Below are 27,412 nucleotides of genomic sequence, written 5' to 3'. Positions count from 1 at the left end.
TTTAAATATGGTTTAGGTCTAATTTCAAAAATGGAGGGGGAAAAAAGAGAGAGAGGGGAAAACCTCTGAATCTACAGAAATTAATGGTTTATGAAATCTAAGCTATTCATAGGTCAATAATTAACAACATACTCCTTTTTAACTGAGGGCTCTTTTGTGTTTCCAGCTGAGATGCAGTGATGATTAGGGTTTCTATAGTTACAGAACGAAGGTTCAGAATATATTTATTTCAGTGGGAGAGTAGAATGTTTGAGTGGAAACAGCTGAACAAAAATTTTTCGTATCTAACCTCGGATTAATTAAAGCAATATGTTCTACTGAGCATTTCTACTTGCACCCAACAGGCACCAGTTGGGAGGCGTGCAAGGAAGACTTCAGACGAGATAAGCTGCCAAGTGGAAAGATGCTCGATGAGAAAATGCCTGCTCCGAGCTGCTTCAGTTTTTCTCAGTTTTAATGCAAGTGCAAATGTTAATTCATATTCATCTCTTTGGATCCTTCTAAAACTGTGGCTACAGCCCCAGTTTTATCCTGGATTCTTTGCATTAACCAGGCTAATTATGGGAAATACAAGTACATGATGCCAAAATGATAAGCATGCAGAGAATACATGGTTATTTGATCGGGCTATGCAAATAAACTCTGCACAAGACCACGGAACTCACACAGGCTCCAAATATGCATAATATTAGGCTGAACTCAGTATTCTATTCTAAGAATTGTTTGGAAGGAGCATTCTAATTTTTACCTCCTGGTTTCTAAGTTAACACTTTTTCAGATTTCTTAAGAAATGTCCCTCTTAGGTCATTTTTCATAGCTCATCTTTAATCTTAAAAGGCTGCAAAAAATGTGAAGAGAAGAATGTAAAACAGACATACAGACAGACATACACATACACAAGCATGCACACCTGATAGGTGCTATGGTTTATTATTAATCTTCAAATGGGTCATAGGAAAAGTTAAAAAAATATTTAAAGCCTTAATTATGTAGATGGCATGGTTTGGTTCATACATGAAGGCAGTTGAGAAGCTCTGTTTTCCACATGCGTTGAAAGTTTCATTAATGATGGTAATAGGTAGTGGCTGAACTTTTAACATATAATTATTAGTGAAAAATTCCTTCACATTTACATCACCTCATTTGATCTCCACAATAACTAAGTAATGTAGGTATTAGCGACCCCATTTTATGGCTGGGCAAGCTGAGACTTAAAGTTTTCCAAATCAGAAAGTGGTAGAAATAGGGTAACTAGGCATTTGCTAATAGCTAACACCCACTCAAGTTTGGGAAACAGCATTCAAAGACCTTCCATGCCTCTCTTATACAATGGGAATTTTCAATACACATGAGATTTTCAGGCCAGTACAAGGTGCAAGTCTGGGCTGAGCTGTTCACAAATGATAATCACCACTCCCCTTACATCCTCACATTCCTGTACAATGATCCAGGGCTTAGATGGAGATGGGCATATAGTAGGTGCTTAATGAATCTTTGTGGAATGAATGAAAGAAAGAAAGAATGAACACACCCTCAAGGTGGCTACAAGTTCTTGACCTGGAGGTAAAAACTAAGGTTCAGAGAGTAAGGGACTTGCCCAAACAAGCAGAGTTTCTGAAAAAAGTCATTCATCATTTCATGACTTTTGCAGTTGGTAAAAAAATCTGTGTAAAAGTTTAGCATCGCCTTCTGTAATCATTTTATGAAATGGACTCCTTTGGTCCAAATAGATGATATTAAGCTCCACAGATCTTCACCTAAGGAAACAGAGGACCACCTGTAGAGAAATCCTGGATCATGATGGGAAATACTGCCATACTTCTCTCACACTCAAGAGTCAAGCAATTAATTAGATTGTTTAAAGCAGAAATAATTCTCTCCACCCTAGTTTAGTCACTGACCCAAATACTGAAAATAAACCTAGACGGCAAAATTTGAGCCATCGGTTCTGATCCCTAGCATCTCCAGAGAGTACCAAGTGGGCACGCTTTAATGAGCCTGACTGTCTCCCTCCACCTTCACTCATCTCCCATTTGGCATTTTCAGGTTCTGGCCAAACACATCATGAGGTCAGCCCCACAGCACTGGATAGCGGGAACGTCATTTGGCACTGGGTGTTCTTGCGTCTGGGCTCCACAAGGCCCTGGTGCAGAGAGAATGAGAATGCTACCGACGCTACTGGCCCAGGCTTGCTGAGAAGGCTTGGTGAGTAAACCCTCATGCAATGCTAGCTGCAAGCTGTCACCTGAGAGCCTGGTGACTGGTCACTGGGGGGCAATGAAGAGAGTCTTGGATTAAGAGACTCTGAAAGAAATCCTTAGCTTGGCTACTCACAAGCTGTGGAATCTCAGAAAACAGATTCTATGCTAAGAATCCAGGTTTTGAAATCACACAAATCTGGGTTTGAATTCTGCATCTGCCATTTCCCTAGCTCTGTGACTTAAGGCAGGTCATTCAACCTCCTAGGATCTCAGGTTTCATACTGGCAGAATTAGAATATTAATACAGACTTCAAAACATTAGGATGAATGTTAAATGAGATAATACAAAAAAATTTATTTAGCGCAGTGTCTGAAACATAGTAAGAGCTCCTTAGTCAGCAAGGGCTCCTGGTGTACTCTTGGTGGAGTGGAAAGCCATCTGGTCTTGCTATTAGAGAGACCTGGGTTCAGCCAGTGGCTGGCTGTGTATCCTTGGGCAAGTTATTTACCTTCTCTGACCCTTAGTTTCTTTATGAGTGATTTGTGAAGATTAAATGGAATCATGTATTTGAAAGCACCCAGCACAATTCATAGTCAGTGCTGTCATCACATGGAATTCATCCTTCTCTCTGCTGCCTTTTATCTTCCTTTGATACCTGCTATGGACTGAATGTTTGTATCTCCACAAAATTCATATGTTGAAGCCCTTACCTCCCACGTGATGTTTTTAGGTCTTTGGGGGGTAATTAGGTCAGGAGGGTGGAGCCATCACGAATGGATTAGTGTCCTTGTAAGACAAGACTTGAGAGAAAGGACCTCTCAGCCATGTGAGGATACAGCAAGAAGGCCATTGGCCAAGCAGAAAAAGGGCCCTCACCGGGAACCCAATCAACCAGCGCCTTGAATTTGGACCCTTTAGCTTCTAGAACTGTGAAAAATAAATGTCTATTGTTTAAACCACCCAGTCTGTCATATTCTGTTATGGCAGTGCAGGAGCTGATGGGCCAGCATGTTTTTACAGTAGAGCCCCACTGACCCACCCACAGTGTCACCGTGCCATAGCTATGTGTCGGTCCCACACACACTGGGCACCAGACAGCGACCTGACAATAGCACCTGGCACACGGATGTTGCTCGAGAAATGCCTGCTGAATTAAATTTGAATTCTTCAAAAATATGAAGTCTTATATTTTTTTAATTTTGGAAGGCAGGGTTGCATGAGAGTTAAGAGAGCATCAGTTCTGTAGCCTGGATTCAAATCCCAGTTGTGTCATTTACTAGCTGGGCAATTTCAGGCAAGTTAATTAACCTCTCTATGCATCAACCTCCTGATTTATGAAACCATAATAATAATATTACTCCCCTCCTTAGGGTTGTAATGAGATTTAAGCAAAGTAATTATAAAGGGCTTAGAACAGGATCTGTTGTGCTCTAGGAGTGTTTGGTTGAATAAAATTTATTCACCATCTGAAAAAAAAGAAGGGATAAGGCAGTAATTTTCATATTCTTCTTCTTGGTTTGTTAGGATGATTAAACAGAATCATCAATGGAGAAACGTTCTTGTAAAGGGTAAAGTCATATACTGATGTTATCCATTATGATACCTTTTTTCTGCACTACTAGCTGAACTACACTCAGAGAAGGGGCTAGAGAGGAATTAAGGAGTGAAAAAATAATGCCAGTTTAATAGTAAATCACATTTGGATCAGCTACCATTTATTCTGAGCTATAGTTTTAAAATGCTGAATGTAGTATGAAATGAGAGTGCCTCACTTAGAAGTATTAAAGAGTAGGCCTAGGATAGGCTCATGATAGATTTTAAATTGCATTAAAATAACTGCAGAAGAACTCTTTGAGGGGTATGACTAGAAGTGGCTTTTTTCTTTATATTTTTCTAAAATTTCTCACTTTTCCATAATGGAGTGTGTTAGTTTTATAAACATTTATAACAATAATAGTAACCATTTTTGAAAGAAGTACAATTCTAAGGAGAAAACTTGACAGAAACACACACCCATGCACACACGGGCAGCTACTATACCGTTCATAGGGTAGAATGCAAAGAAATATCAATATTAGAGTCAGTAGACAAACTTCTTTTCCAGTATGGTTGTTAAGATGGTTTTCAAAACAGGAGAGTAGCTGACTTAAGAATGACAACCAGAGCTGGGAAAGCACCTCAAGTGGAATAGCACTGAGAATGTTTCTGGGGGGAAATGATGTGAAGTTGGACAAAAGAAGGACTATCAACAAGATTGGTTAAACTCATAGGACCTCAGGTTTAGAAAGGGCCTGAAAATCATACAGTTCAACATTCCCATCCAAAGCTTTCCTCCTTTTATAGTATTTTCTGACATGATAACTTCTATTACCAGAATTACCTGGAGGAATTTACAAACAGATATGGATTTCCAGGACCCATTGCAGATGGACTGAATTAGAATCTGTGTGTGTGTGTGTGTGTGTGTGTGTGTGAGAGAGAGAGAGAGAGACAGAGAGAGAGAGACAGAGAGAGAGAGACAGAGAGAGAGAGGGTCATGGAGGGAGGGAGTGGGCATATCTAAGTTTTCACAACGTTCCCTTGGTGTGAAAATGATTTTTCTAGTTCACTGTCTTCCTAGGGAATCCATACTATCTCTAGGCAGCGCCATAAAGGAATTTCTTTAAAATGAGCTGAAGTCTGTCTGCACATGGCGCTCTTTCCTCCACCCCATTTCCACCCATGGGGCATGTTCACCAACATGGCTCTTTCTTCTATGGAGCAGCTTCTCAGACAGCTCTGAGTAATTGAATCAAAGCAAACAAAAATGCATGTTCCCTTGACCTTTTTTCCTTGAGGTAAATGCAAATGGAAAAACACAGGATATAAACTAGTGCCGAGAGATGCTACTTTGAATACACAACCTTTCGGAAAACACTACAAGCCCTAGTGGAACTCAGAATGTCCTCTCAGAACCCTGGCAGGCAATCATCTGGGAGCCCAGAGGCTTAGCATCCCAGAGACCTGTCTGTCTGCTGGTGGGGGATTCACAGGCATGGGCATGGAGCGTGGGATTCCCCTGGGGTTTCAGCTGCTTCTGTGCCCTCCTGCCAAGCTCTTTCTCAGGCTGTGTGGCTCAGGCAGAGAAAGATGGGGGGGGGCCAGGCTTCTCTGGGGTGCAGATACCCCACGGGGTTATCCTGGGGTATAATTGTCATCTTCCCACTGTGGTTTGTACTAGCTCAGTCACTGAATTACTCTCTGTGTCAGCCCTTGACTACTCAGCCACACTGAGGATTTTTAACAAGGTTTTTGGGGTGTCTGGCTATGAGGAGAGTCCTTTGAGAAACCTGCAGCTCAAGAAAAGTTGGTGGCTGCTTTGACCAGCATTTTCCTGACTTTGATTTCATACAGTGTCTCTTTTCCAGGGTGCAGGTAATCATTCTTAGAAAGTATCTTGGAGCCGAAAGACATTCATGTGAAGGAAAGTTCCTCTCTGGCGGTGATCAGAAGCTTAAGAAACTCATATAGAACTAAATATCTGAGTGAAACTGGGGAGGTGTGGGTGGGGTGGAAACACGAGTAGCCTAAGCAGTAAAAGACAGTTGTAGACCCAGTCTTTAGGCCTCCTCAGGTGTCTGACAGCTCATAGCCCAAGCATCTAAATTTGGAATGGAAGCTTTTACTATTTTTTCCATTACTATTTAGAGATAATGTGTAGCTAGGATCTTCACCTGGTAAATCATCTACTTATTTGGCTTTCTCCTGGCCGTTCATAAAATTATCTGGTAAATTTGAGCCTCTGGAATAACCCCTCTGAGTTTGCAAATCAGCATACACACCGATAAGCATCATCTTGAACATGTAAACGCCAGTAAAAGTTTTAGGAAGGCAGTGTAAGCAGATCGTTCTTCCTTTATGCCTTATCACAGTCACCAGTTTTGGTAAAGCCCTAATATGAAAAGAGTGAGACTATGTGATTCACATCACCTGTCACCACTGACCATTTCCTGCAGACTGACTATCCCACTCAAATAGTTACTTTGTGAACAGTTTTTGCCACATCTTTACCTTCCCTCATCTCCACTCCCTGGGTAGCTGAGAAGCAAATACTCTGAAACAGAAAAGACATTCTCACCTCCGTTTGCTGGGGATGACCCCCATCTCCTCACTGTCTCCCTCCAGTGTGACTCTCCTGGCTTGCCACCACTCATCATCAGAGGCGTTGATAACATGGAGAATATCTCCGTATTTAAAACTAAGTCCTTGACTTGGCAGCCCACTGTCCTTGCTCTTGTCATAGTCAAACATGGCTCTGCAGGAAATGACGAGAGAGAACATTGTTAGGAATCTCTGGCAGCACAGACTTAGGGTTCGGTTATTCACGCCTGCCCTGACAACCCATCATCCATTTGGCGCGTATTCCCAGGATTGACTCCCTGGATCACAGTCCACATTCCACCGCTTCCAGAACAAGTTGAGATTAGCTCTTGCTTCTCTGTGGAGGCTCTAGGGCCATCTTATAGACCCTAAAACTGAGGTACCACCATTTCTTGGAGACTGTATGTGGCAGGTGATAATGGGAGATGGGTAAAGGCAATTCTGTACCTCACTGAGATGTTTTTTTCCTCCCATTACCATCACATTTTTCAAAAAAATCACTAAAAAGAAGGAAATAGTGATGAGGAACATGGGCATTTCTGAATGAAGCATTTTTGTGTTGTGAACAAATCCCCTCAGATGTGTCAGTCTACAGAACTCTTTCCTTTATAATATGGAAAAATGGTATGAAAATTGTAGGAAGAAAACTGAAATGTCAACCTATAGAGGGGACTATGAACCTTCCACTCACTGGAATATTAGATGATCCCTGAAATTGGATGGCTGTAAATGTTTATATGATGATGTAAGTAAATGCTCAAAATGCAATAATGAAAATGTATATACCTTTGTTTATGGGTGTACATAGATAAATACATGAAAACTACAGGAATAACACAAATATTTTTGCTTCCATGGTATGCTGAGGCTACCCCCTCATTGCAGTTATCACCCCAAATTTTAATTCTTTCTCTATGTATCATGTTTCCCCCTCTATAGAGCATTTGCTGAGCCTTTGCTAAGCCAAGCACACTACCATGTATGATTGCTTAGGGAAGGGAGTTGGAAGCAGAATTAAAATGACAACTGAGATCTTGGTGACTCGCTGGTGCCTTAAGGAGATGATGATTTGTCTCAAGTCCTGTATGCCTGCCTCACCCTGTATCCTGCACTCCTGCAAACTGTCACAGCACACAGCATACGGTTGCTCTGGAGAAGCACATTCTGCCACCTCCCTGTTTATTCCCCTTTGATTACCATTTAAGGATTTCCTCAGTGTAACTACTATGCAAGCAAAACTAGTTAGATCTGGGGAACAGATATTTCTAAAACCACTGAGGACCAAATGTGGTTCTTTTCCTTTTTTCTCATGAAAGAAATGTCGCATCTGCTGCCATGGCAACCAAAAAGCGCTAAAGACAGCAACTAGAGCTCTGGAATACCACAGGAAAATTTGAATTACTTGCTACGTGGCCCCTACTTCCATTAACTCTGTCCCCAAGTGATGGAATCTTGGGAGTTCCTTGGCCTTAGCTTCTGGAACGGCTCTCTTCCGCTTTGACCATCTGCATCTTCTCTACCAAAGGCTTCAGCAAAGCCCCAGACAGGAAAAGGGGGCTGAGAGAAAGCAGAGACATATTCCTGACACTGTCACTTCTCTCGCTGGGTGATGTGACATAAATAACATTCCTGAGCCATTGTCCTTTTTTGATGCAAAATTTGTCCAATAACTACATTCATGTGGAGGTGCTATGAGAGTTAGTGAGGTAACACACATGAAGCACTGTAGCTCATGGTAGGTGCAGTGTAGCAGCTATAAAGGGTAGGAATACAGGTTCAGGGATCCTACCGTTAGGACCGTGTCCTAGTCGTATTGCTTCTTACTAGTCAGAGCTGGTTACCAAGGCTAGTTACTTCACCTCTCTCAGGACTCAGTTTCCTCATATATAACATAGTTATGATGACAAGAGTGGTGATATCAGCACCTCCATCATGGAATTGTAGGGACGAAATGTTATGTAAGGTCATATATATAAAGCATGCATGTATATAAAATAGTGCCTGACACACTGTGGCAATCAGGAAGTGTGAGCTGTTATTATTATTATTATTATTATTATGCCCTCTTTCCCCTTTGAGTTGATACTTATAAAAATCTTTTCTACAGATTTTACTCTGTGCAAAAAAGAGTTAACATAGCAAACCTGAGATGGCCACCCTTAAAAAGTCCTGCCTGCAAGAGTGGCCACTGGCAAACTTCTAAGAATTTAGATTTGGGGAAGGTTCTCACAATTTCCTAGTAAGAATAGCTCATAGTGCCTCAAGTGTTCGTATAAACAATTTCCTTTCCACTGAACACTTGCTTTTCTCCTGGGAGTCTGGAATCGTGGCATATGCCAGGCAGAGGGTGCCTACTTGACCAGCCCCCAGTAAAAACCCTGGGCCCCAGGTCTCAGCGAGCTTCCTTGGTAGACATTTCACATCTGCTGCCACAGGCTATTGTTGGAGGAGTTAGGCATCTCCTGCTCTGTGACTCCACTGGGAGAGGGCTCTGGGAGGCTTGCACCTGGTTTCCTCTGGACTTTGTCCTGTGTTCCTTTCCCTTTGCATCATGAGTATGACCACATGCAAGTCCTCCTAGTGGATCATCAACCTCAGGCATTGTCTTGGGGAGCCCCAACACACACTGTAGAATGCAAAGCATTTTCACATTCGCAACCTCATTTATGACTCAATCCATTCCTACAAAGAACGCATGATAGATATGGTGTGATCCCCTTTTTTACAGAGGGAAGACATATCCAGTGAGGCCCACTGACTAACCCCAGGATACACAGCTTAGTGACAGCAGCCTCAGGCTGGGGCTCTGTACTCTGAAGCCGAGTCCCAGTCCGTTAGTCCTTGGTCTCCATCCCTCCCTCCCCGGCCCAATCTGGGAGGTGGTGATGAGGTGGCAAGGTGGACGGCCAGGACGGCTCCCACTGCCTACATCCACCTGAGGTGGCCTGCCACTTTGTGTTCATTGTCTTAATTGACATCATAACAATCTGAAGGTAAAGATCAGTATCCCTATTTTTGTAGATGAACAAGGAGCCTCAGGAAGTTGAGGGACCTGCCCCAGGTCACACATATACACGTCGCTGAGACTGCCTCAAGAATGAGGCCTGTCTGCGTCCAAAATGCACATTCTTGGCCATTTCATTGTAAGGCTTGACATCCAGGCTGTCGTTCTCTTGCCGTGCTCATGACTCAGCAGGTCCAGGGACTTTAAATCCTCCCCTTCCAGGCTGACCTCCTCTTCTCCCCAAATCCCTGAAGTTACCTTACTGCTCAGGTCTTGTTCCAATATTTCTTAACCTAAAAGTCTTTGATCCTCTAGTTTAGCTTTGGCTCCATCTGGATATAAAGTGTGGGGAGTGGAAGTAGAAAAGCCATGAGGAAAGCTGGCCAGTGGTAGCTAAGAAAGCAGGCTCTAGGGGCAGACTGCCTGGGTTTGCAACTTTTTAACTGTGTGACCTTGAGCAAGTAACTTAGCCTCTCTGGGCTTCAAGTTTTCTAAACTGTAAAAATAATACCAGCTACCTCAAAGACTTGAGGTGAGGATTAAATGAAATTACACACACACACACACACACACACACACACACACACACACACACACATATAATGACATTATATATATAATGATATTTTACATATACATAAAGATACCGTATATGTTATATATAAAGTAATGCAACACCAGCCTGGTGCTAGTGAGTGCTCAGTAAATGTTAGCTATTATTACTATTGCAATGGTTATTCTGTAAAATGTTTTAGGCTTTGAATCAGAGTATCTGGGTCCCAGCTGTGCCACTTTGTAGCTGTCTTGTGGACTGTGTATAAAAAAATCTAAAACACCTCTCTAGCCTCATGACCCAGGACAGGACTGGGCACAAAGGAAATGCTCAGTGTGGGTCTTTGGAAATGTTTCAGGTGACCTTTGAAAGCCCTACTTGTCTCAGGCCTCAGCACGAGGAGGGGAGGACAGACTGTTCCTGGAGCTCCCCACTGGGTCAGGCATTCATTCTTCTGTGCTCCATTCTGTTCCCAAGAATCCTTGAGGTTTCCCACTCCTGCCATCAGCAATAGGTGTCCTCACAGAAGGGGCTCAGCCGCACGCTCCTCCACGAGTTCTATTTATCTCAGACAATCTGCCCCTCTAGGATTACACTGATTCAGACTGGTTGGGTTCATGAAAACAAGCAGCTGACATATTTCAGCAGCTTCTGGCTCCTTTGGATATTAATGGATTCTCACGTCTGGGAAAAATGCTACAGTGCCCCATCACCTAATTTAAAAAGCGATAAGCTGTTTTTAATTTGCTTTATGTGCTAATTCATCACAGTAACTTTTATAAAATGCCATTAAGACTCACACTTTCCACCCAGGGTGCTTTTAACAAGTCCATTAGACAAGTAGAATTAGACACAAATAATGCAATGCAACTCCCATCCCTCCTGCCCCTCCTGTATTTCCAAGTGTGATGGCCCCTTGCCAACAGGGACGTCTAGTAAGGGAGCAACAGCAGCTCATCCTCATGGCTGTGCAACATGACTGTACGATACCTGGGTACCTGACTGAAAGCATGCTTATTAAGTGCCCATCATGTGCTAAAGACTTTGCATTTATTGTCTCACTCAGTTTCCTGGGTAGGCAAGACAGCATATGGGTTATATGCCAAGCTTTGGAGAGAGAAGAGACCTGGGTTTAAGTCCCAAGTCTGCCATTCCTCGTGAATGTCGAGCATGTTACTGAACCTCTGAGATGACCTCTTAGCTACAGATGACCATCCCCCTTCTATGAAATGCTGATAATGACAGCATTAACTCAAAAGACTGTTATGGATACAGCAATGGGATGATGCATGTAAAGTGAGCAATACCAACACAGAATGAATGCTGCTTTATTATTTTTGACAACAATCTTGCCATATAAGAATTTTTAATCTTGTAAAGGAAATGAGACTCAAACAGCTGAAATGAAATAAAAAAACTAGTCAGTGGTAGAACCAGGATTCAAATACAGATAGCAACGGGATCAAAAGCCCATGCTCCTGACTATAGAGTTCAGCCTATTCCTGATAAGGAATGTTGTACTTAGCCCTCATCCCCAAGGGTTTCATTATCTGATGGTCACATTTATAATGACACCATGGGGACATGCTGAATAGTTCACTGAGTGTGAATTCAATTCTCATAACTGCCCTGCAATGCTGTAGTAAGCTTGTATTAAAGAAGAGAAAATATAGAAAAATTGTAGCTGTATAATTCATGCAACGTCAGTGTTACACTAGCCATCAAGAGGTGGGCAGGCCTGAACTCAAACCTGTCTGCCTCCAAGGCCTGTGAACTTCCTCCTGCACCAAACATGGGGTGGTTTTGCAAGCAATCCTTTCTCACTGAAAACACCCACATTGGTGGGTTAGACTGCAGGAATATTCAATAAACATGAACCATCACAGTGTTGGCATTTTCTATGTTGGTCAGAGGATGGGGTTTTGGCTGAACCACTTTGAGGCTGGCATGGCAGAGAATGACGAGGCTAGAGAGAACTCCCAGGCACCCTGCCACTAAGAATAGGAAAAATCACTGGCTGTGTCTCATGGATATGAGGATATGGGAGGGGGAATAATCCCCCAGTCCCCACCCCATCCAAATTTGTCCACACTTTAATTCCAAGAACCTGTGAATATGTTACTCTATATGGCAAAAGGAGTTTGTAGGTATGATTAAATTTAAGGGTCTTAAAATAGGGAGGTTATCCTGGATTATCTCTCTGGATGAGTCCAGTCCAATAATATGAGTCCTTAAAAGTGAAAGATAAGGCAGAAGAATAGGTCAGGGAGATGCCACATGCAAAGGGCTTGACTGCCATTGCTGGTTTGAAGAGAGAGGAAGGTAATTTGTCACAGCAGCAATAGAAAACTAGTAACAAAGGACAAGGAAAAAGATGATTTAACAGAGGGAGGTAGAAAGCAAAGGCCTCCAGTTTGATGATCCTGCCAAAGATGCTCTGGAATAAAAACAGCTACTCAGCAACAATAATAACAAGCTCCTGAGTGCCTGTTATGGGCCAGGCCAAGTGTAAAGTATCTTTGCTTTACATAATTTCATCTTATGGAATCCCCGTAAATAGCTTCAGGTATATAAGTATGGTTATTTCTACTAGGCAAGTTAAAAAATAACTTAAGCCTTCAATTACTTATACTTCATCCAATTCTCACAAAACCTCTATGAGATATATATTATTGTCCCTACTTTCAGATAGGAAACTAAGGCAGAGAAGCAGCAGCCTTTTCCTTCTCTCAAGTTGCAAAACAGTCTGCTTGCACCTCTTCCCAGGAAGCCTACCATGTCCAGTGTTGAATGGGAATGTGTCTCACCTCCTCTACTGGATCAGAAGCTACTGAAGGTCAGGAGCTCCCAGATCTGGCCTCTATACAGTCTTTGCAGTTTCATTTCTACATGAGCAAATGAAGCAGCAAATAACTCCCTCCTGCGCTGTGAACTTGTTGGGGCTGGAGAAGCCTTTGTTTCCATGACAACTTTAAGACCCAAGAAGCAGAGTGCTTCGGCTTCACATCCTTAGTATTTTGAAGTTGAGGCTTCTGCTTGATTAGAGGAGACTGGGTTCTCACCTTTCTATGTAGCAGAAGATAAAGTGTGCTCTCTGCTCCATCCCACTGTGCCTGGCTTAATGAGGAGAGTGCAAAGAGTTAAGTGGCACATTCAAGTGAGTCCACCTCTTTCTAGCTGAGTGTCATTGAGAAAACCAGTGGACTAGCTGAACCTTACTTTATCAATAACATGGGCCCTAATTATTCCTGAATCTCAGCATATTTATAGAGATTCAATGAGATGACATAGGAAAAGCAGTTAGCACAAAACTGCCAACAAATAGTTTCTTTACTTCACCCTTTCCCTGCTCTAGAGAGTATTGGAAGGAGAATATAATATGGCAAATATGATATAAAAGTACATATATAGTAAACTCTCTTCTAACACTTCTAACACATCAGGGGATGCGGGAAAGGATGGAGGCCTGGGAGCAGATACCTGAACTTTAGGTGCTAGTATTAAAAAAATCAGCCATTTCCAATTGCTTTTTCTCTTTCAAAGCATTCATTCACCCACTCATGAGTCTACTGTTTCAAAACCAGAGATGGCATGCTGGAAACAGAAAAAAGCTCGGACAGAGTTAGGAGAGCAGGCTTCTAAATTCTGGCTGCAGAATAATCTCACTGTGTGATCTGGAGTAAATCGCTCAACTTCTTTGGAGTGACTATTAAGCACATAGTAGGCCTAACAATGTGTCAGGCATTGTTCTAGTACTTATTACCTGTGATTCGAAAGCTACACCTTAAAATGTGGGCATTGTTCCCGTGTTATAGAAGGGTAAACGCACTCTGTGCCACGGATTGTGATGTCACAAGGGTTATGCCATTTAATCACTAATGACATCTTAAGGCAGGTTTGTGCTCTCCACAGACACTTCTTATCAAATGCCAGACTGCTTCCTTCTTTGTTGGGAGGGTGCTGGGAAAATGTCAATTTCTCCTGTCCCCAAGGAACTAGTCCGTCACTGTGATGACTGAAGATGGAACTAATTGGGCACCAGCTAGAGGTCCTCACAGCCTGGCGTCCTCCACAGCTGTGACATTTTTATCATAATCTGGGAAGAAGCATCACTTCCAGGGGCAAAAACTCTGTCGCAGTCTCTGCTAGTCTCCAGTGCTTCCCATTCCCTGAGGCACATGGTGTGAGCCGACTCCCCGTGTCCAGAGGCCTGTTGATCATTTCAGACAAGTCATCACGGAGCCTCCAGGGCCAGGGCGCACTCCAGCCTGCTCTCTCTCGGGGTGTCCTCGCCATCTGTCCGGTCAGCTTACGTGGCAGTGCCAACTGACAGGACCCCATCTGAGGGAAGCGGAGGTAAATGGGAGCCTGCTCAAGGTCAGGCTCGACAGACCACAGCGAACCGTACTTCAGGTTTCAGGGCTGGGTGAGGCTGTAAAGATGAATCATCTTAAAATCATTGTCTTTCTCCCCAAATGGCATCAGCTGGCTACTCAGAAAATGAAATGTGGGAAAGAGGAACAAAGGATGAATAGCCTAAGTTTTATGACAGTTCTAAAAGCTCTTACAGACTGGACTTGTTTATCAGGCAATCAGGATTTATTAATCAATTTATTTCATAAAGGCTGCCACAGCTCCGACTATAGCCTTTTATTTCTGATTCGAGCTAAAAAAAAAAAATGTAGATAAAGCTTTAGTATTGACTTTTTAGGATCTTACTACCACAAATCAGTGAGCTTGCAATAGAGAAAAAGAAGAAATACCCTGATATGGCATTTCATCATTGCTGATACATAATTATAATTTAACATTTAAATTTAGATGTAGAAGACTCATGTAAAGAGCATGAGACATGGACGTCAGATTATCCTGGGCTCAAACGGTGGCTCTGCCATTTAAGCCACTGTGTGACTGTCATCTCTGTACCTGGGTTTCCAAAAGTCTAAAAGGGGCAAGAATCTCTGTCCAACAGCATCCTTATGAGGATTACACATATAATGGCTCTTAGAACCCAGGAGGGGCTCATTATTTCTTTATACTTTTTTTTATTGATGTATTGTATTTATATTGGTTTCAAGTATACAATACGGTGATTCCACAGTCATGCATATTATTACATCCTCACCCCTGCTAGTGCAGCTACTGTCTGTCAACACAGGAAGATGTTACAGAACCAGTGCCTATATTCTCATGCTGTACTACCATCCCCTTGACCAACATATGATTGCAAAGTTTTGTGCCTCTTTATCCCCCTCACCCTATACACCTGCCCACTCCCACTAACCCTTCCCCCGTGGTAACCACCAGTCACTTTTCAGTGTCTGAGTCTACTGCTGTTTTGTTCATTCTGTTTTGTTTTGTTTTTATATTCCACAAATAACTGAAATCATATGGTGTTTGTCTTCCTCTGTCTGGCTTATTACACTTAGCATAATACCTACTATTTCTTAACTGAGTCTAAAATCTCAATTTCTTCCCTGTGAATCCCACCCCTTCTGTCTAGTGTTGCTCGTGGAGTACAAACCAAGCAAGCCTACCCCTGCTTTCCAGTAACACTTTATTTACCGACTGACAGATGAGATCAGCAGGCATGGTGCCTGGTTTAGAAAAAGTGATGGGGAAAGGTCACTTCTCTCATGAGCATGCAAAAAAGGGAAGAAAGCTATCCCAGAACATTTAACAAGACTACCCCAATCCTTAGCGGCCACTTATCAGGGTGGGTGATGGAATTTACACACCACAGGACCAGCTGCTGGGCAACCATTTCAGCTCCCCAAGTGTTGGGTTCATATTTTTGTCTAAGAGACATGTGACATAAGGCTGGAAGGAGGTGAGGGCATTAGTCATGCAGGCATCTGAGGGAACTGTTCTAAGAAGAGGGAAGAGCCAGTGCAAAGGCCCTAAATATAGTTAGAACTGAGTGTGTGATACATGCTATCACAGGAGTTAGCATGGGGTGCTCTGGGGTTGCAGAGTGGGAACCCTCATCGGGTGCTCAGAAAGGAGTTGATGAATGAAGGAACCCTTGTTCCAGATCTACTGGCTGGGAGGTGGTAGCACACGTGCTCACCCCACTCAACCACCCTGCAGACATTCTCCCAGGCAGCCCCCTCTGTTATGCCCCATCCCACATCCTGACCATTCAGCTCCTTCCCTAGGTCTCTCCCCATTCCTACCCCTCCTTCAAAGCAGGCACATGAGCTGGGCCAGAGAACACCTTCCCTTCTGCTCTCACACACACTCTACCACAACTTGCACAGTGCAGATGGCATTCAGCCAGGCATTTTCTAACACTGTTTAAAAAGTTGAAGCATTGACAGGATATAAAGAAAAAGGCACACTGGTGAGGATGCAGAGAAAGGGGAGCCCTCTTACACTGTTGGTGGGAATGTAAATTGTTCAACCATTGTGGGAAGCAATATGGAAGTTTCTCAAAAAACTAAAGATAGAAGTACCATTTGACCCAGTAATTCTACTCCTAGGAATTTACCTGAAGAAAACAAGATCCCTGATTTGAAAAGACATATGCTCCCCTATGTTTATGGCTGCACTATTTACAGTAGCCGAGATATGGAAACAACCTGTGTCCATCAATAGGTGAATGGATAAAGAGATGTGGTACATATAAACAATGGCATATTATTTAGCCATGAAAATAATAGAAATCCTGCCATTTGCAACAACATGTATGGAGGTAGAGGGTATTATGCTCAGCGAAATAAGCCATGCAGAGAAAGACAAATATCAAATCATTTCACTCATCTGTGGAGTATAAAAACAAAGTAAAACATAAGGAACAAAATAGCAGTAGACTCATGGACACTGAGAAGAGACTAGCAAAGGGGAGGGGTTGGGGAGGGTAGGTGGGGAGGGAGAAGGGGATTAAGGGGCACTATAATTTGCAATCACCATGTAGGTAGGTCAGAGGGACAGTAGCACAGCACGGAGAATACAATTAATGACTCCCTAACATCTTACTACATTGATAGACAGCGACTGCAATGGAGTGAGTAAGGATGTGATAATATGGGTGATCCTGAACCACTGTGTTTTGTATGTGAAGCCATCATAAGAATGTATGTCAATGATACTTTAATAAAATACAAAAAAAGAAAGAAAGAACCATAAGATCATTCTGTAAATTTCAGTCCATTATCTGATACCCATGACTTCCTCTGGGAACCCTTTCTGATCCTAAGCAGAGAGGGCTATCCATTTTCTCCTCCCTGCCAGGTTGCTACCCCACACATGGCCTTAGTTTTGCACTTGGCAGGCCACACTGTAGTTGATTTGTCTGGGGGTCTGTGTTTCCCTTTGAGACTGGTCAGCTCCTGAGGGCTAGGAGAGAGCTTCATTCCTCTCTGTTTCTTTTGCACAGACCCCAGGGAGGTGCTCACAACACTCACAGCACGAGGCTAAATTGAACGCAGCTGCATTCAGAACCCAAGCCGCGCGACCTTGGGAACATGACTTCATTTCTTTGGGTCTCTTGCAGTTACCTCATCTGTAAAATGGGATTAAAAGTATTATATTGAATCAACTTTAAGATGCACCTTTTTTTCTTTCTTATATCTCATAATATCGTAGGATGTTTCTTACCATCAATGCCATCTCATAGTTTAACTGCCACCATTTTTCCTTTCTTGGTTATACACAGACTGCATCTTATAGTTGATGACAAACTAGATTCACTGAAACATGGTAGGAACCATCTCACAGGTTGTGAAATGAATGAGTTATGGATAAAAAGCCCTCAGAGCTGTATGTTATGCTGCCCTTATGCTGTTATATAAGGTGTGTCACCCCATCTTTCTGTACACAGTATTTTTTGCAAACCTCTGTAACACTCTCTGCTCAGTGACTGTCCAAAAAGTGCTGACAGACCAAAAACTGTGCTGTAGCCCGACTTGTTCGGGAGCGTTCTGTCCACAGTTCTGCTTGATTGAATGAAATGTCTGCAGGAAATGCCTCAGCTTCTGCCAGCAGTTCATGAATTTAGGGAAAGAAAAAGAACTATTAATATCCAGAATATTAGGGCTTATACATTTAGTGTTGATAGCTTCTGTGCATATTACCAGTATTTTATCCCAATAGTACACTCCTGTAACTTTAGCACTGAAGTTTTCAAGCTGAGCCATTTTCCATGCACCTAGGGTAAGGCACCCACTCATTCATTCATTGGTCTACTGAACTTCTACTGCATGCCAGGCAACAGGCAGCACAAAGAGGCAGCCAGATGTGGGTCAGTTACTTGCTCTCTGGCTATAGGCAAGGTCCTTAAATTCTGTTTCTTATTATGCAAATTAAAGACTAATTCTTGACTGCTGTGGACTGAATGTTTGTGTCCCCACAAACTTCATATGCTGAAGCCTTACCCCCCAGTATGTACAGCCTGTGGGAGGTGTTTAGGATTAGATGTGGGCAGGGGAGTGGCTTCGTGTTTTTAAGAGTCATGAGAGAGTTGCTTCTTCTTTTTCTCTCCCCATATGAGGATACAGTGAGAAGCTGCCAGTCTGGGTCCTCACCAGAACACAATCATGCCAGCGTCCTAATTTTGAACTTCCAGCCTCTGGAACCATGAAAAAGAAATTCCTGCTGTGTATAAACCACACAGCCTGTGGGTCTGTGGTGCAGCAGCTTGAACAGACTATGACACTAATAGACACTGTTGGGATTAAATGAAGTAATGGACAGAACTCCTACGGCATTGGTGCCTAGATACATGGGAAACTGCATGAATAATAGAGACTGACACAGAAAACTATGTTACAACTCAACTTCTATGGGGTGCAAGAATGATTTAGTCCCAATTTGCATGTGTTTTATTATCAACCGATTTTATACTTATCTGGCTCTTACTAAGTGCCAGGCCTTGTGCTACTGGTTCTGTTGCAATAAGTGTGAAGGGGGATTGGAGCGTGGGCTGGAGTGACGGGCAGAGGGCCTTCTTCCCCAATGCTGCTCTTATTCATTTGTAAAGCTATCAGATAGTCCTGTGGGACTGCTCTGAAACAGCCAATACACACAACTTTTAGGTGCCTGAAACTGTGCACTCACTCTTTCAGTCATACTCAATGAACACCTACTACATGCCAGGCATGAAGCTAAGTGTTGGGTGATAGTGGTGAACAAGAAAAACAGGCCATTTTTAGAATCTGGAGGGAAGACAGATGTAGAAGAAATAAATACCAGTATGACACATCTTAAAAAGCACAGGGGCAAATAACCATGAGATATACAGAGGGGAGGAACAGATCCTGCTCCGGGAGAACAGGTCAGTGAGCTTCCAGGAGGAGGTGCTGTCTAATCTAAGACCTGCAGGATAAACGTGTGTAGGCTAAGAGAACACCTGTGCCGAGGCTGTGCAGGAGGAAGTGGCAGGCGGTGAACGTGAAGGGAGACTAGCCTCCTGGACAGCCCAAGCTGAGGCCGAGAACGAAGGAGAGGCCAGGTCCTGGAAGGGAAGTGTACTTTCTCCTCACAGCAATGGGAGGCTTTAGGGGATTTTAAACAGCAGGCTGAGATGATCAGATTTGTACTGAACACCTCTTTCTGTTTGAAAGTGGATCAGACAGCAGTGGATTGGGAGAGAACTGAGGCTGAGACCCCAGTCATGGGTCGAGGTGGTAATCCAAATGATGGACCACAGGGGCGGCAGTGGGATGCACAGAGATTGCAGATATTTACTCTGGCCAGTGTCTGTCTCTCTCACCAAAATCTACTGCAATGTTTCAAAGTTTTATTACCAGCTAAAGCCATTTTTTTCTTTAAAATAATGGTTGTAGAAATGTAACAATTAACACTCTGATCGAAAACAAGGATGGAAAATGGACTTCTAATCTCTTCTTCTCTCCAACTGCACAGCAGCCTAGAAGCCCATATTAGGAACCCTGGGGATCCTTAAATCAGAGCTTGAAAAATCTATCTACTACATTAGCTCCAAAGCATTTCAAAGAAACCTCTCTCTTCTTTTATTGATATCATGACTCCCCCTAAATTCTCCTCCAACTCAACATCCATTTGCTTTCAAAATGACAGCTTGATGGAAATTCTCCTTGGAGCATTTTGGGAGAACTTAGCCAGGCCTCCTTGAGATAACTAGAGCGACACTCGAATGTTCCAAGCTCTGATTACAGGAACTCTGCAGGATGGACCTGGGACCGGTCCTCTCAGGTAAAGGGTGCCACTCAAAGGAATTCATTTCAGCAGATAGTTATTGTATATGTTTTGAGGAGAAGACTCCTTCCTGTTCTACAAGGTTGCTTACATTAACAAGAAGACAGTTCCTAGAAGAGAAATCTTGTGAGAAGGTTGACATGACTTTAGAGAACAAGAGGAAGCTCCCAAAGGAAATCATCGGCACCCCAGTGAAGCATGTATACAGACTGAGAGCAATTTGACAGGCAGAGAAACATTTCTTCAAATGAAAGAAGAAGGGATGAGAAATTGTTGCTTGATACCCTTTTTGCACATTAGCCAAGGCTGGGCTTTAATAAAGAAGCAATGGAAAACAAACCTGAAGTTGGCCAATCAGGTCTGATTAGAGTGTGTAAATTGGGCAGGGAAGCATGGTCGGAACTGGGCCACAATGGCTACTGCAGAACAGTCAACATCCAGCAGAAGGTAGGCTGGGATAATGCTGGGGAAGATGTCCGGATGAGGGACCAAAGGTGAGGCCCATGCAGGCGCTCAGCCTGACCCCTGGATCGTGGCCCTTGGAGCCAGCAAGATCCACAGCTCTAAGCATCAGCCCAGAACGCAAAGCTACAACTGTTCTTTTCCCTCCCACAGTACCATTTTCAGTGATCAGATCATTGGGGGGCCACCTTGGGCCTGGCCCAAGTTCTGTACTTGTTCTCCATCTGCTCTCTCTTCTCACCAGGGTCCCAGCATTAACTGCTTCTTAAACCCCCATATACAGTGCTCAGTGCTAAAAGATGAGTAAGATAAGATCTGTGCCCTCACACAGTATAAGAGTCTAGTAGGCAAGACACCACTGTAAGCAAATAAATTGTATTTAATTGGTTGAACACAACAGTACAAGCAGTGTGATCTGTCAGGGAAACCAAGGGCTGCCCGTTCTGAAGGATGAGTGTGACAGTCTCCCACAGCCACCCACTTCTACAGGACTGGCAGGAACTCATGCGCTGAGAGATCCCAAGCTTTTCTGACAGTGCCAGGAGTTAAGCCACAGAGCGAAAGGAAAGCTTTTGTAACCCAAGCTCTGGGTGATAATTTTTAAAGCTGGAATTTCATCTGTCTTTAGGAAAGTCCCATCACCTCTGATTTTCGTAGGGATATTTGATACGACTTCAATCCTCCAGGCTCTGCATTGTGGCCGTACATCTGGCTTGTGTGCTTTTTGTCTTGAATCAAAGGTTAGAGGTGATAAATGAAACCTACAAACAGACTTTGGCTGTTCATAGGTATTTCATCAGTGAGTTGTAGGCATCATAGCAACTGGTGGTGGAATAATTAGGTAAGAGGAATGCTTGATTCCCATCAAATATGCCAAAAGAAAGCAGGGATTGGGTTTTGAAGAAATGCCCCACAGACTGGTAATGTGGGGTTGTGGGTAACAGGATTTCCTGTTTTACAGATGGGCAGGCATCCTAAGGGAACCGGCTTGTTGTGAAGTTAATCAAGGTAGACCGTTTGGCAAGGAAGAGGCTCATTGCCCAGGGCAGATTCAGATCAATTCTGGCAGAGAGAATATCCACAATGGACCGTTTTCAATTTCATTTAATCAACTAGATAAGATAGAGTTACCGACATCAAGCAGGACGATATGGAATCTATCAAGTACGGAAAGAAATATGCATTTGAGTGAAGTAATTTGATAATTCACAGAGATGTGGGCTTTTGTAGTTTCATGGTTAAGTCACAAAGTTCATGATTTCTCTGAACTGGCTCTAGTGGTCATCTCTTATTTAGTCCAAAGTCTACCCCTGGGATTTTTGTTTTATTTTTTTGCTATTTCTCTTTTCCTCTCTCTCTATTTCAACTTCCTGTTGTTTTTAAAATCTGATATTTAATAAACTGTTTTGGTGGTTTTAAATAATTTCTAGTAATATTTGTATGAAACTGTTAGAAATATTAAAAAATATTTATATTAGTGTTGTCTTTTGTCACTCTGCTTTGACATATGACATGCAAATACCAGTTACCTATTTTTTTCGAGATAAAGATGCCTTAGTCTATCTCATAGTACAGGGTTCGAGAGGAAGAGGAAATAAGGAAACTAATAGTTATTAAACACCTGCCATTGGTTAGCCATTAGAGTAGGCACTTTACATATGTTGGCATTGAATAATAAGAGTGCTGTGAATTTGTTACTAATATCTCCATTTTACAAATTAAAAACAATGGGGTTCACAGATACGGCATCATTTGACTATGGTTACCTAGTAGGTAAATAGCAGAGTTAGGACTGAACCCAGATCTGTCAGTCCCTGTGTCTGGACTCTCCACTGCGTCTGCCTCTGCAGGGTACCTTTTCTCCCAGAGAGGAGCATTACATCCTTAGCTCTCAGGAGGTGATTAACTAAAGCACCTACTACTTTCATGTTAACATTCATTGGCAGAGCACACGTGGTATAACCACTTACTACACACAAAAAAACCAGTGCTGTGCATGAGAGTAAAACCTGGTCCCCTCCATCCATGAGATACCAGTCAAATGTGGGAAATAATCAATGTGCACAAATGATTGTAGGACATGGTATTCTGCAAAGGGTGCAACAAAGAATGACGAACACCATGCTATGGAATAAATTGAAGAGAGATTAACATCAATTCCAATTATCAGACAAGACTTCATGGACAAGGTGGCATTTGCAGCAAGCCTTGAGAAATGCATATGAGTTGGCTGAAGAAAGGTGACAATAAAAAACATCAGAGGCTGAGGAAACAGAGGGAACGAAAGCATCAAGTTACAAAAGAATGCTTTGGATTTAGAGGATTATGCAGGGTTCAGAACCCCAGGAGATTACTGGCTCTGCCTGGGCCTGTGGTGGGAAATGAGGCTGTTAAAACTAGATGGAGGACAGCGTACAGAGGACTTTGAAAGTGCTGAGGAGGCGGTTTAGGTGTCATTCTGAATGTAAAGAGTCTCACTCACAGAATCTCACTATTCCTGTTGTGTGTATGGGCAGACTTGATGTCAATAGTAGCCATTCATTCCTCTACGCATGGATTCGATGAATGAGATTTGTTTTGGAAATGGTCAGTTAGTGGAAAAATCAAGCAGGTGGTTGGAAATGGTAATTTTACACTCAGGAGCAATTGAAGTCTAGAGATAGGTTTAAGTTATTCATCCAGAGTTGATCAATGAAGCCATGTTTGGCCCTCTACCCTTTTCTCTCAAATTAGTAGAACCCCAAGTTTTAGCCAAGTACATTGCCATGTAGCTAAAAGATGGCATTTCTTATATTTTTGTGCATCTAGTGATATCCATGAGACTACGAGCTGACACATACAATGTAAGCAGTGGTGGTATATGGTACTTGTGGAAAGCCTGTTTAAGAGGAGGACTTCTATTCTTCTGCTCTTTCTGCTTTTAGAAAGCACACATGGTGCTCTAGCAGCCACACTGGTTCAGAACCCCAGGAGATTACTGACATTAAAAGTGAACCCCAGGAGATTAAGGACAAGGACCTCACCCTAGGAATGGCAGATCAGTGTCCTGGAAGGAGCCTGGAGTTTCCTGACAGGTTTGTGGACTGCCATACTGGCCCTGAACAGCCTACTAAGATGCTTCCTATACACATGAGATACAAAGCAACTTCTTTAAGTCTCTATTGGGCATTTTTAAACTCAATCACTTCTGAAATACAAAATAAAAGAAATTGCCAATGAGAGAGAGGAGACTGAACTTTGGAGATGACCTACATTTGAAGGAGTTCAGGAACCTGGAGAGTTGAAAGTCAAATCCAGATTATAGGTGGAAAGTTTATGTGAGTCTGTGTGTGGGGGTGAGTGAGAGACGGTGATGGAAATTCTATGCAGTCTAAAGTGTCTGCTTCTAGGAATAAAAAACAAAGGACTGAAGGTGGAGTTGCTAAAAACTAGGATGATTCAAGCCACATCCAAGACAGACAGTTGGGTAATGCAAGGCCAATTTCTACTCCTAACTTTCCAGTCACTTAATTCTCTCCATATCCCCTGGGGAGGAAGGATGGGGAAGGGAAGGAATGTCCATGGAAGGGAATGTAGAGAGTGGGAAAAAAAGTATTCTACCCCAAATAAAACAGGGACTTGATTATAGCTATACTTGAGAATATGTCCACCTTAAATTGTTCTTTTGCCCTGCATTTGGCATTATAAGTGAATGCCCCTTCTTTGTTCTAGCAGAGGCTGTGTGAAGTCTAAAACCTGCCTAACAGTGATGGTGGGGGTTACTGATGAAGAACTGTTGCCTCTTCCCTATTCCCTCTGCTCCATCTGTGGCTCTGCATCCCTCAGGTCTTCAGACCCAGGCGACATAGCCATTTGTATGGACACTTCACTAAGTTCTGCAGATAAAGGGTAATTTTGGTTTTCTCTAATGATTGCATGTCCTATTATGTGTATGGTAGGTTAGTGATAAGGGTTTCTTAGATACCCAAGTCTGTTTGTTCATTGTTTTTTTTCAGGAATAATACACAGTGCTGACAGCTGTTGACAAATCACATTCTCATTTGTTATTCAGCCTTCACAGTAACCCCATGGAATAAGCAATTTTATTCCCTGTTATTTACACTGAGACCCAGGGAAGATAATGATGACAAGGCTGATGATAAAGATGATGATCTTATAAATAGCCACCATTGACTGAATTAGTACAAAGTGTTAGGATCATGTCTTTTGAAAAAACATTCACAGCGATCCTGCAAAGGTGGATTTAGTGGTCCCATTCTATAGATTTAAACAGTGGAGATCCTAAGAGTTCAAGTACCTTAAATAAAGGTCACACAGCTAGTAACCAGTTGAGTCAATATTCAAACCAATGCTTTCTGGTTCCAAATCCTTGGCCCTCTCCTCCAAATCACAATGAACATGCTAGGGAGCATTTGTGGTACACTGGGGCTCACACCTCACCAGCACATAACATCACAGCTTCACATACATGTCATAGCTGACCCTGTGATGCCCTGGGAATCTGTCACTCACCCTTATCTATCCTGGGGAATTGTTAGATGGTGAAGATACCAGTACAGACATTCCATTCACTGAGACCCCCTGAAAGAAGCCTGAGCTGGAGACACAAGGCTGAAATTGGCAAAATCACTAGGAAGGCTTGCATTTGAATAAGGACAAGAATGTTTAAAGAGCAGGGCAAATAATGGGATTTAATTAGTTTATTTTTGCTGTTGTGCCAATAGAATTATTTTACATTGTTTCTATGGAAATGAGTGCACAACTTAGTACAATCTGTGCTTTCAGCATATTGAAAGAATAACTAACTAGGGAAAATAAGAGAACACTTTAGTAAGGTTTAAGTAGGTTTTTTCTTTTCTCCAATAACTTCCGTGTCCTTTCATGCTTCTTTTCATTCTAATTGGAAATCAAGGATAAACCAACAGGGCCCAAATCTACATAGCAAACACCCGCTCCTCACCATTCCTGTGTAGTTTACTCACTGCGTCTGGTCTGGTGGATCCTGGTAGCAGGTCATTCCCTCCATAGGGGGAACTGGCAGTAACTCCCTTCAACCCAATTCTGTAGTACTGCATTTAACGTTGATATTTTTAAATTAAGTGTTCCTTGAACATCCCCTTATTGAAGCTGTGAAAATTCTTTTAAAATAAAATCAAAAGGATTTCAGGGTGCTTCTGATGTAGTTTCTTAATAAAGAAAAGTCACTTAAAGTGTTAGCAGAGCTGGAAGTGAAGATTTTGAAAGTTCTTGCTTCACCTTAGTGATCTCGGTATTCTAGGAGTTGTAGAAGAAACTGTAAGATACAACCTTCTGTAAAACTTGATGAGGGGGCTGGGAGTCACTATCATATTAAGAGCTCCTTTTATTTAGCAACTACTGTGTGATGGGCTTTCTGCTAAGCAGTTCACAGCCATTATTGGAGTTCTCACAAGAACCCTACAAGGGAGTAGGTTTTTATTATCCTTGTTTTACAGATGAGGAAATTAAGTCTAGAGAGGTTGACCAGCCTGTGTCAAGATTCATCTGATCAAAAGTGAGAGCTTATCTTAGAGAGTCATTGTGATGATTAAATAAGTTACTGTTTGCCAGGTGGTTTGGCATGCTGCAGAGTTGCTGTTTAAATTAATACTCATCTTATCTTGATGCCCTTTTCAAAATGAGTTTCAAGCATTTCACCATCTCCTTAGCATTTGGGTTCTAGAAGCACTTCTGTCTGAGAGAAAACTGACAGTGCCACGATTCACTGTTTTCATTTAATTTATCAAACAGCGGATATTTGGTTTGTTGGCCAGAATTTGTTGGCTGCTCAGCATATTCTTGGAATTGCTTGGAAATTAGTAAAATAATTGCAACTATTTATATGTTTTGGGTTTTCTATGATAAAATCATTGGCCGACATGTCCATGTTGGGTATGGTAAAGGTAAGATGTATGATTGTCTTCTTGTGACATGGTAAGGTGTTAGCTTTGCAATTTTTTTTTTTTAACTTCTACCCAATCACTTATTTTAGCAAAATATGAAATTCAGTAGATGAAAAGTGTAAATGTACACAAGTCTTCCAAGACACGATAGACAGGAGTAAGATAGAGTGTGCCGGAACAGGGTTCAGAGGCCTTAGATCTTAGCCGCCACTCTCTGCAACCGTCTGGACGGCCTTGTTCCAGCCACTCCTCCCCTAATGGCTTCTCAAGGTTGTCACTTAAAAATTGAGGACAGTGTCCTCTAGGATGTAAGTTTCCTTTTTAATTTCTTTTTTTTTTTTTTTTTTTTTTACAGGATGACTACCCAACGTTTATTGTTTCAGACCCATTTAAAAGGACTTCCAGAAAGCCTGGGCACATGTACACTGGATTCTTCCACCTTTCAAACAAAATCAATTTTCAAATGCACACACTCTCTGATGTATCTGGAAAAGTCTAGAAAAGTGTTACTAGGAGGAAAACTTTTCCTCTACCAATTTAGGTTCAAGTGGCTGGGGGCCTGTGAATTAACCGACAGATTATAGAAGAAAAGCTTATTGTACATTGTGTGTATTCAGGAACATGCTACAAGGAGTAGTTCTCTACATAGCCAGGGAGGTTTTCTATACCAGCTTGAAGGGTTGGGGACGGAGCTTTAAAGCTTCAGTGAGAAGCACAGAAGGTTCTGCTCGGATGTCTTTACACAACTCCTCGGCGGTCCTGATGCCAAGTCAGGGTCCTCCCTTACAGAAGGCCATGCGGAGAGGGCTTCAGGGCAGCTGCATTCTCAGGCCTCTTTTACTCACCAAAGGGAAGTTTAGGAAAGGCTTTTGCCTGCAGCTGCTGTGTTCCAAATGTTCTCAGTGTAAAGTCATCTTTATGCCATTCTTGTGGGCTTGGTCCCTTCATTTCCCT

The 27,412-nt window shown here is 42.5% G+C and overlaps 1 protein-coding gene across 19 annotated transcripts in view; it reads right to left on the bottom strand.

The window, feature by feature from the left end:
• The window catches only part of DLG2 (discs large MAGUK scaffold protein 2), a 1,919,888-nt gene that overhangs the window by 53,614 nt on the left and 1,838,862 nt on the right, over positions 1-27,412 (bottom strand). For all 19 annotated transcript variants that reach the window (XM_057507175.1, XM_057507177.1, XM_057507176.1 and 16 more), the window contains one exon: positions 6,320-6,496. In XM_057507175.1, coding sequence (XP_057363158.1) covers positions 6,320-6,496 — 177 coding nt within the window. The remainder of the gene's footprint in view (positions 1-6,319; positions 6,497-27,412) is intronic.

Source organism: Manis pentadactyla, chromosome 9, assembly GCF_030020395.1.
Source record: "Manis pentadactyla isolate mManPen7 chromosome 9, mManPen7.hap1, whole genome shotgun sequence".
In the NCBI taxonomy this organism is placed as follows: Eukaryota; Metazoa; Chordata; class Mammalia; order Pholidota; family Manidae; genus Manis; species Manis pentadactyla.
This window is presented reverse-complemented; position numbering and strand designations above follow the sequence as displayed.